Raw genomic sequence first — 11,950 nt, forward strand, 5'->3', positions numbered from 1 at the left:
AGTTAAACCATCACAAAATAAACTAACTGGAAATGTTTCATTTAGAAATTACTAGGCTAAAATAGATTTAATTTAATTATTTAGGTATTCAATTTATTAAGGATCTTAATAAAAATTTACCATCATCATCATTTACACCGTGGTCATTTGGATCTTCTATCAGGAGGGCATCTGCCAGTGGAATTTTTCCCACATCTGGAACCAAATGTAGCCGTCCACCAGAAGTTCTACATAGCAAGGAAATAAAAAAACCTTGTCAAAAAATTTTATATAAATCGAAATTTGATGTATCTTATAAAAATTAAAGAGACAGGGAAAATTAATGATTCAGTATTCAAAAAACTGGCTAGAAGGCACTGGTTGCAACTAATTTAAAAATCTCCCGATTATGAGAAGTCTTACCTTGTCGCCAGGATCAAGTGGTTTGAGAAAAGGAAGCACTGCCGTAGAGCCTCTTTCTCACTTTTGAAATTTCCTAATCGGCTTCGCTGAGGCTTTGGTTTGTCGGAAGGAATTTGTATCAGGCTACCTGTAATTCAGAAATTAAAATGAAATAATGAGGCTGTTACAATCAATTAAGATACAAAAATGAGCAACGTCAAAATTACGTGGCTACAATTAAGCTTAATAAAAATAAAAATTAACAAACAGAGGCAAGGACATAATATTAAGTTCATCCATAGCAAAAGGAAACCTAAAAAAATGCGCCATAAATATTTTTGAATACATTTAAAATTAATACAAATACTTCAGATTATAATTTCCAACTAAAATTAATTTCATGGGCTCATAAATTAATATTTTAAACGAATATTGCGCATTAGCTATCAAAAAACGTTTTTGGTATGCACTATAAAAAAATATTTCACTTCTTTAGATAATTAAGAGCCAAATTTTGTTATATTTTACGTTCACGATAGAAAAATTTGTTTACATGCGTGTGGTGCACGAACCACGACATTTCTAAATGTAGTTCGCCACGAAATGCCCCTAAAATTAATTCTATTTATAGCCCTGGTGAACGTAAACGCCTGATACACATTGTCCTGGAAAACACACAGGTGATGCGGGTTGTAGTACTTTCAGTGAGCCTCAATGCCAAAATCAATATGTAGGGAATGATGATCTTCATCTTTGAAACTGAAATAATATTTAATTTTAACTTCAACGGTAAAATTTTTACATTAGTCCTAATGTGGCGGCATCCCATTATGAAGAGTCAATCAGTTGTAACGGCCGATAAAAAGTCTACTCACTTAACCATGATTAGTATAATAATTATGGAAGCACGACAAAAGATCAAGTACGTATAAATGTAGCGCACGAATATAAAACAAAATAAGAGTAGAATACCGGCTATAAAACGACGTAGGCACCGTGAGAGTAATCTATTACACTGGCAAATGTAGATATTCACGGCAGGGCTAAGGATCAGTTGCGCTCGGCGTTTCGTCTGCTTGTCAGCGTCCCCACGTGTGATGAACAAGGGACTTTAACTGTTGCATTTAAGATAATTTAAAATATGACAGCTTATAGAAAAGTTATCATCACGTTCCACGCATTGAGTTGGGAAGGTAGGCACATACATGAGTAAGGTCACCTATGTTACTAACTCGCTCAAGTTATGATTACAAATCGGTCTGCTCATCACTGTTTTCACCACCTCTTATCTAAAATCAATTAACACAAGTGGGACGCAAAGCATCTACGGTTGATAAAAATATAGCATTCGAAATGGATTTAACTTAACATCATTTAAGGTATGGCTTGTTTACACTGTCAAGACAGAAATATTCACCAACTTGTTGAGTTTTAAGATGGCCAGACGATCGGACATGCGCAGAATAAATTCCTCAAAGCCTCTCCAAGCAAAATATTTTTCTCATCTAACAGTTGCTTTAGCTACACAGGAGAAGCATACGATGGTTCTCTCAGGATTTTTACATGTTTTAAATTTCGTTCTCTTACTGCAGATGATAGAAATTGCCTATCAATCATTAATAAATAAGAATATTCCACTAAAAAAATTTAAACACGAGGAAAAATGAAATCATGTAGTAAATTTCTATTTAATACATTCAGAAATAATCAGAAGATTTAGAAATAGCAGGTGTTATAACGAGAGTAGCAGTGATAATGATTAAGTGGCGCAGGCATATCCTGTGCTTGAAATGAAAATATCATTAAGATATATTTCAAAATTATTTTCTGAGAGTTTCTAGGACAAAATAGTGGTATCTATATAATTTTACTAATAATATTTCACAGCTCAAAATCATAAATGTGAAAAAATCAATATTAGCTTGAGAATAAGGAAACAGGCCGTTTACTCGTGATGAGAAATTAAACGATTTGGTGTATTTAAGGAAATTAGTACACTCGCCTTAGTGAAAAATCGACCCTTATGAAATGCTGTATTTGCTTCCGAGGAAATTATGCTATAAAAATAACACAAAAAATTAAATAAACATATTTTAACCATTTTTGTAGGGATCAAAACGTCTCTATATTAAAATTATCAATCCGTTTAAGCGATCATTAAACGTTTCTAAAGAGTTTACATGTTTTGATATGATTTAGAGGCAAGTAATTTAAGGAATCAATAAGGACTATTCGCTCAAGCTTAAGCGTCATCTCTAGTCGATGTCCACGTCATACGCGGGGCGACAGGCAACCAAACTATGGAATTGGAGCCATGTTTGGGCCACAAAATTAAAATCTAATCTAATAAAATGTAATTAATGTTTTTCGTTCCACGAAATCAGTTAGCATTGCATTTTGAATTCAAAAACTAACTTAAAAAATAGTAGCTAAACCGCTAGCTGTACTGCTTTTGGTAACAAGTATGTTTACCGGCTTCATGATCTAGTTATATCCGTTTTAGTACTAACAAGACAAGTTACAATGATATTGTGTGAAGGAACATATTGCAAAATTACATTTTGAACACACATTACAATGAATATAGTGGAGAACAACGTTGTGGCGGTATTGAATTAATATTAAAATATCAATGCATTTTTCTACGAGTTTTTCAACGCTTATAAGTGGAAATATATTTCCTTCTTAACATTTTTCATGGGTCGTAATTGTATCTACAAAGAAAAATGTTTAGAATCATGATGATATTATTTCAGTCTAAAGAAATGAATTCCAGTGCTGACACCTTCACGTACTGACGTTTTAAATAACGTGTACGATGCAGTTTTACTTCAGCAAACATACATAATGAAAATGTAAAGTACTATCATTTTGCAAGACCATAGTTTTGGCTCTCAAGGTCCAGAGAATAGAATTCAGGGTCAGCTGGATGTTTGGGATTGATCCTGTTGCACATTTTACGCTCAAGAATATTTTTGGGCAACATTAAGTTTTACATCATACACATGTTCTAACTACCCCAACTCAATCAGATTAATAATTGTTAATAATCTAGATTGATTAATTTTTTATTTGATTTTTAATGAAACTGAACGAAAAATTATTTTAAAAATTGAACGGGCAAAGGTTAATAATTATCGTATTAAGCAGTGAAATTGAAGTATGCCAGTTCGTTAATTATTGAGTAATACAAAATCAATGGAGTGAAGATTATAAATAAGACGAAAACACAGAAACACCTGACATTGCCACGCCTAGTAGATATCTATGAATGTACCTTTCACTTTCAAAATCGATCCCTTTATTGAATACATTTTTAGAATGATGGTAAATCCGTTCAAACGAATATGCAAAATGTTTAAGACAAAATTAGCCATGAGAGCACCCTTTTAATTCCAAAATATTGGCATGATTGGTATTAACCTAAAAAAATTCCAACGGTTGTTATTTATTCATGATGGGGGAGCGTAGAAATAATCAAATGTAATTCTTTACACAGTCTAAGATATGTAATCAACCAGTCACGCAAACAAGTCATAACTTACAAAATTAGGCAAACAATCCCAAGAAAAGCAATAATCCAGTTTTATTAAAATATATTAGCATCAATTTTTGAAAAATATACTAACATGTGAAAAATATTTCAAAGCATTATCTTTTTCAATATATATGGATTTTTAGTTACTTTCCTAACCCAAGTCCCCTTTGAGGCATTTTATATGACTGTTAAGAAACCATTGATGAATGAAAATAAAATGTCCAGATATAACTAGTCACATAGCGCCTGAATGGGAGTTTTTGACAGAATTTAAATTGAAACAGGAAGCCATCAAAACCTGTGTAAGATAGAGAGGTACATAATCGATAGTAAATGGCAGCACGGAATCTTTATTATGGTAATCATTGGAAGGGATTTTTTTCTCTCAGCATGATAATCATATTTATAAAACACACAAATTACGCCGTCTGACGTAGAGGGTGCGTGTACATTAAATTTATGAGTATCTCAAGAGAACTAGGGTTTTCATTTTTTGCTAATAAATAATATGGTAAATTTTTACCTTAAGAAGTACTTATTTATCCCAATTTTCCTATAAAATGGCATTACACTCATTGAGTTCAACATCTGAATGCTTCCAAGTGTTTTAAATTCTTAGCCTATTACTAATAGATGGCTAATGTACAAGCGCTGTTTTGGTATTAATACAGATATTAGGCATGTTGGAGAAAAATGTCAAACGACAGTGATTATTTAAGTTAATCACTGAAGTGGACCTATCTGAAGCGATTACTCCGAATGAAATATTATAAAAAACATGCATATGGTCACTACAATATTTTAGGCAACACAAGCTGTAGGATAGCGGTTATCATGATGTAATATAGCAAAATAACTTACAATATCAAAACAAAAAAAATGCCTTCGCGGTTAGAAATCCGATCAAATACTCAAGATTGTACATATTCCTGCAGCTCCTTCTTCAAATGATTGCTGTACCTACCAAGTACTATTTCTTTCAATTCACTGAACAGGGGCGATTGAGACAGAAAAAATCGACAGAGGAATTGACCAGATTAATCGATGAAGGAATCATAAGTGACTGAAATATGATGGCAGGGACTTTCCCTTACGAAATCCCTCCATAAATGAGCTCTAAACTTCTTCATCCTGTCCCAGATTCGTCTATTTTCTGTGACATTCTCGAAACACTTGAGGCCAAACTAAGTTGGGGAGATGGGGAGAAACATTTAGAGGGAAAAGGTGAACAACTCGAAGGATTGAAGGAGTGATAGAAAAGATTGAGTGTGAGGACGTGCATATGTGTGTGTGTGAGACTGATGTAGAGGGAGAGCTATGAAGAAAAGGGGAATAGTTAGGGGTGGGATCGATATATGTGGCCACCTGTTCCTTTTTTTATTTTCGAGACCCGCTTTACCCTCTAGCTTCTGACCACCGCCGCTTGAGCGCGGAAAACCCCATTTATCCGAGCAGTTCAGTTCGTGCTGCCCCACCTCGGAGCGGACCGCTATCTAAAGCAAACCCAACACTTAGTTTCGGCATCCTACGCGACGGAGGACCTTTGGCGCCACTGTCCCTGTTGAAAATTTCCCCGCGAACGCGATGCCCACTGACCCGTGGGGTACGTGAGACCCTTAAGATAAGACCCTAACTTTATCATCCCTTCCCCAATTTATAATGGCCTTTATAATTGTGGATCTTTGGAGCTCACCTACTTGCAATTTCGCAGTAAGGCGGATGTAATTTGCTAGCTATTCCAACGGTACGTATAAAACGATTTCAACGAGCTGGATTAGCTACTATTTTTCTAGATAAATAAATGATATAATAAGGTCATCTCGCTGGGATTAAACGATTAATTTCTCATCCTTGAGCTTTGATGACACTAAATGATGAAACGGGACTATTTGATGATAGAAAAGAATATGTATATTTTAAAAGGAGTATTTGTGGTGATCAAATCGTTTCCACTTCATGTGTAGAATAAATTATTAAAAAAAAACTATTCTGTGATGATAACAAAAGAGACTATTATATTTCAATCAGGGAGCATAAATCAACTTTGGAATGAATCAGATTAGAACGAAATCAATCATTTGCAGTCCAAGCTATATGGCGAAATTTTGTGATTAGGACTTTATCCAGATGAGAATAGTTTTTAAAGGTTTCTTAACATTTACACTTGGATTATGTATTTATTTACTTAACGACTAGAAGTTTACGAAGAATGAAAGAAGATTGCCATATTCCAGAAGTGAAGTGCAATTAGAATTCTTAATATAGAATGTACAGAAAAGAAAGCATTAATATCGGTGAATTGGAAGAATGAATATTTTGTATATTTTTGTAGCATGCATAACCATTCAAATACATTTACCAGATGAATGAAATAATGAACTATGATTTGCGAGAGTACAAGAACTTGCCATACGGTTCACAAGAGGAATAAAAAAGAACTTGGATTTAAGCAGTGAAGAAGTATGAGTGGAATTATGGAAAATATTAAAACTTGAACGGTGAGAGTGAGGTGCGAAAATAATTATGCTGGATGTGTGCAATTTTTCAATAAAATGGAACGTAATATTCGTTCCGGGCATAGAATTTGGAAACTTGACATATGAAAAGATTTCATTGGATTTCTCCTTCTGATTGACGTCTGCAATGAGTTCTTAATTGTTTGCGAGGGAAAAGAAATTTATAACAATGAAAAAAAAGGCCAATTTTGAAATCGTGTGGGAAAAACAATGATAGACCTACTCTGCATTGAAATTTTTGAGGCTTAATATACTTCTCCAGCTTTTTAAAAAATTACAAAAAAAAATATTCATTACATCTTACTCCCCCGTTATATTACTTTCAGGCCATAGGAGAATTTATGAGATTCTCGCATTTTTGTGCAAATGATTTACACATTTTGTGCTTTGGAAGTGATTGGCGTTCATATTATGTATCTATTGAGATTTTTTTATTCATTTAATCATGATCATCTTTGTGCTTTTCCGAAAAAAAATGCTGACTCACCCTGCCGAACGAACACCTGGTTGACGTCTAGAAGGATGTCACAGCCCTCCACAATCATCCTCTCAACCGCTAGGTTTTTCCTCAGGTTCTCTGTCTCACTGACCTGAAGGGAAAATTTGGTTTGGGTTTAGGGGACGTCGGTGGCATAGGAGATTGTAGTTCGGGGGTGAAAGGGTTATGGGGAAAGAGAGAGAGGACCCCAAACGGATTTTGTCTCAGTTCCGACGTCAGATTTTGAGGGGGAAGGAGAGAATTGACAAAAGTCTCGCCTTTTTGTTTTTGAAGGTTCTATATGGTCAACCTTAATGATTTAAAGACGACTTATTTCTCTCACTCCCTCTCATATCTCAGATGAATTATTACCGGATATAATCTTGCGGGCTTGAAAAAAGAGGAAAAAATCGTATCCGCACTAATACTCCATCGAAAGTGAAAGTGTGTTCCACGGTATTGTTTCACAAGTAGTATTGCGTGGGAATCAATGAATTTCCGAACGGAAAAAATTAATTTTCCGACAAAGACCCGCAATAAATGTTTGTGGCAGGCTTCCAGCCAGCTCGAGGAAAAATAATTATGGAATGTCATTTTTTTTTGCAAATCGAGCCAATGTTAATGATGTTATGAAAGTGCTACCCGGAGACAAATGGGAAATATTATTTTTAGGAATTACTGGAAATACTAAAAAAAGGGAAAACACAGAAAGAAGCATTATAGAATTTATGACAGCATATGATGCCCTTTCATTAGAATTAAATTATATCTCCAGAGAAAATTACGATAATAGTGGCGAAATAAAAGAAAACCTACTTTTAGTTATTATGAGAAAAATTAATAAAATTTTGGGAACACAAGTTCTGTAATTTTCAATGGTCATTTGATGCATATAATATGCATAATTTTCCCCGTATAATTAGTTAACTATTTTTCGAAGCCCACAAAATTATTATTGTTTCTTCAAAACTTAATAATTGCTACATATCTTATGAAAATCATCACCTTAATTTGCTACAGAAAATTCTTGTCCTGTTACAAAAACTGCAAGTTGATAAAATTTGCCATTCTAATAGATATGAAAATGTTTCAATTCTCAGAAGACTAAGTATAATAATATCTTCCTCCAGTGATAAATTAATATTTTTCAAAATGGTGAGAATATCACAATGTTCATTAGACAGGCTACTGATAAAGGCGTTTTAGAACAAAACCGCTTTTTCATTTTCTCAAAACCAGATTAATTTACAAAATTATTATTGACAGCGAGCAAATTTTAACCAAAGAATAATTTTCCAGAGAGATTGCCTTAGCAATATTTAAAAGTGCTTACAATTATAAAAGTAAATTAGATTTGTTATTGTTTTCATTCGCAAAAATATATTACCAAGAAAAAATTAAATGAATGTGTGAATGAACATTTCTGGTCATAATAATTTATGCTGCTCTGCTCAAATTGTATGAATATTCAAAGATATTAAGTAATACAAAATGCGATCGATGCGTGTGTGTTTTTAATACTGAATCTCCTACTTTTCAAGGAATTTTTGACAACCGTATAAAAAATTAATATTGTTTTCACCCTAAAAAAGTGTGAATATTTAAGACATAAAGTCATTGTGATGAATTTTTTTTAGTTTTCCGCAGTGCTCATATTTAGAGCACTCCTTTTAAAAATTAAAACTCCCTTTCCCGCAGCAACGAATTTTTTCTTAGCAAACCTAAAAGATCGATAACTCAGACGTTATCAATCGAAAGTCAAGAAGATGAGTTTACGTATGTAAAAATATATGCAACAAAAATGAAGTACGGCCCGCGTTGAGAAAAGAGGGAATTTCAAAGAAACAGTTTTCGCTCTCATAGGCGTAATAATATATCCTTGAGTCTTGAGTTCACTTGCCTTGTGAGCAAATCTTGGGAGCAACACCAAATTTTAAGACCGGATGCTAGACTTCATGGCCGTATCCCCATGCATCTACGGATTTTTCAAACACGACCTTCTTTCAATGGACCGAAACGCACGCTAATTCTGACCATCTCAAATGTTGTTATTAAATTGTGGAATGGCAAATTTTAAATAAATCTGATTCAGAAAAAATCTCATCACATTTCGTGTTTATAAGAGATTTCTGAATCACTTGCTCCTTAAGCGCTTCTTGAACCATCAGTTTCACAAAAGCAAATTTTCTCACAAATTTTCAAATCGGTTTAAATACAAGTGATTAGATCAATGGTAGAACACGTCCCTCACACAAATGAGGTTTAATTAATAGCAGAAAAAGAACAGGTAGGCATTCCTACCGTGAAGAATTCAAGAAACGCCACCGAGGCATTGAAGGGGTGTAATGCTATTTGAGGTACGAGTAATTAAGGGGGCTCATGATAACGTCCGCCCACAGTCAAGATGTCTGCCAGAAGTTAGGTTAGAGCAGGCCAATCTAGGTAAAAATAATCAAAATAGTTAATGAGCTATTGAATACATAGTGGGATTAAGAAATATCATGCGGTGCTTAAACGAACAGGTACGAGAACAATCATTTTTCGCCAATATATTTATGGAAAGATGTTGCTTACATAACTTCCTTTTACATAAAACAGGAAGCATTTGAGTCATAAAATTCAATTTGATTCATAGGAAAAAATAGAATTTAACAGCGTGGAAAACAGTAAATTTTCATAGATTCACATGCAATTTCAATAAATGTGTATGCATAAAATGCATAGAAATTGATATGAGCAAGAAGAAAAACGGATGTAGATAGTCATTTGAAATTCAACAATTTCGATGTTAAGTTGAAGGGTATTTAAAATTATATTTATAAATAGAAGAATTCACAGCAATCGATTGTGATATGGTTTAGTTTTTTTTTTGCACAACATTACTCTTTCGCCAAATAGTTTATTGCTTCAAGTAGATACCACCCCTAACTCAGTGAGCGACAGCGTTAAGCTGCAAAATGAAAGCACGTCGAATTCAGTCGATCCGACCTCTGGAGACACTCTGAAAAGACCTCACAGACCCAGAATCATTGTTCCGCGAACGATTTCATTATCACCTATCGTTCTAAATACGCAAAATCTGAGCTAATTCTGCGAAGACTGCAGGATATAGAAAAAATACCTCGTGTAACGAGTTCACCTAACGATAGCTCTAACATTTGAATTTATTAAGTAGAAAGCTTTCAAAGTTTATTGCTAGGATTGATTGCTTACATCTCCTCCTACTGCAGATCTCTAATAAGTTTTGTACTGAGATCATTTAAAAACTTCCCTACAGGCAATACGTGCATACATTGTTAAGTTCAAACATAGTTTGATGATTATATCAAAAATGTAGGCAGAATATTTGGCCCAAATAAAGCGCAAAGTTATGTCTTCCTGCTAAACATAAACTAGTCAATAAAAAATGCGTATTTTATTCCTAAGAATGACGCAAATCAATTGGACAGGAAAGAAAATTTCATTTTTCTGTTGATGACCAAATTAATAGTTACTTGTGAAGTAAGTGATTGTGGTTTTGTACAGGTAAGTTTCGTCGGAAACAAATACTCACGGCTCTTGTCAGAAACTTGTCAACAAATCGTAAGGAATGGACGCTTCATTTTACTAGCGTCGATATTGATTGCATCAATAATAACGTTTTCTCCTAAATAAAATAGTTCAGGATTCATTCAAACAATTTTAATCCATTTAAAGTTTATAACTGTTGAAATTTTTTAGACGCAAGTGCAGTAAACTACTAGGGAAAACGTTGAAATCTCATTAAGGAAACAACAAGGAAGTAAAATTTTGGGTTTTTTTATCATTGAAACGATAAACTTTTTTCGGTGTATTAAAATGTTTTTAAAAAGGAATGGAAATGATTTAGTACTCCTAAATCGCATTGAGGATTCGATAAACTGATAGATACGTATTACAAATGAAAATTTATTTGAAAAAAACAACTCAAAGAAGTGAAATTTTAGTTTAAATGAAAACAAGTGACTGAATACAATTAAAAATTCTTGAATTCTCGCCAAATATGATATGAAGTCCAATTGATTGCATTTTAATTACGGTATGTACGAAGAAAATTTGGTTGAAAAATATAGCCCTAGAATTTAACATAGATGAGTTTATTTATTTATCGGAATAAGTATTAGCTACTGGAAAGAAGATACTTGTGTGTTTGTTGGTTAAAAATATGATATGAGCCAAGTACGAATTATAAAAGCATTTAAATATTAAAAATCCTCTTGATCAATGAACCGGCATTACAACAATATTGCATTTCATTGTTTCATAATGCTAAAGATTTAGGGAAAGTTATTAAAAATATTGCATAGTCCCGTGGAAATATTAACCAGGACTTCGGAAGATACGAATTCGCTTATGAACTACTTGAATATATGGCATTCCAGATGTCATACGTATAATTTATAGTACTTTAAAAATAACTTCGAAATTTATCCTGTGCTATTTTCACTCACAAAAATACTGCTATAATGCTTTGTCTATACTAATAATTTGTACCACATAGTATGAAGTAGATCTGTTAGAAAAGGCATTAGCTTTTAGTTCAAATAGTGCACGAGAAATTAGATGCAATAAAAAACATTTTGGGCATTCAAAGTCAAATTAGCGATCGTTACACTCTTTCAAAACTCACAAGAGATGAAAATGAACCAACTTTATTTTGTTTTAAATTCTCAGGGCTATTTAAGCACTTCATGTTTACGTTGTAGAATTCCTGCTTCTACGAATAGAAGATAATGCTGCTATTGTTTTATGACTTACCTATCGTAATGTCACAGTGATTAAGTACTGTGACTCCTAATTTTGATTATCAAGCGTTCCCTCAAGCATGAGTTCTAATCTCTGCTAATATATATATATATATATATATATATATATATATATATATATATATATATATATGTTTATTTTTTTCGGCTTACATGAACACATTAGTCTATCATTATACGTCTCCTTCTATTAATCTACGGAGGAACTAAATTAAGCGGAATGTGTACTCACTGCGTTACTTAATATTGAATT

The 11,950-nt window shown here is 33.3% G+C and overlaps 1 protein-coding gene across 3 annotated transcripts in view; it reads right to left on the bottom strand.

Moving 5' to 3' along the window:
- LOC139694977 (ras-specific guanine nucleotide-releasing factor 1-like) overlaps positions 1-11,950 on the bottom strand; it is a 612,331-nt gene that overhangs the window by 45,368 nt on the left and 555,013 nt on the right. For all 3 annotated transcript variants that reach the window (XM_071593533.1, XM_071593532.1, XM_071593531.1), the window contains exons 9-11: positions 6,923-7,025; positions 403-529; positions 121-227 (exon numbers count right to left, since the gene is read on the bottom strand). In XM_071593533.1, the coding sequence (XP_071449634.1) occupies positions 121-227; positions 403-529; positions 6,923-7,025 (337 nt within the window). The remainder of the gene's footprint in view (positions 1-120; positions 228-402; positions 530-6,922; positions 7,026-11,950) is intronic.

Source organism: Hetaerina americana, unplaced genomic scaffold, assembly GCF_022747635.1.
Source record: "Hetaerina americana unplaced genomic scaffold, ioHetAmer1.1.p SCAF_6, whole genome shotgun sequence".
Lineage (NCBI taxonomy): Eukaryota > Metazoa > Arthropoda > Insecta > Odonata > Calopterygidae > Hetaerina > Hetaerina americana.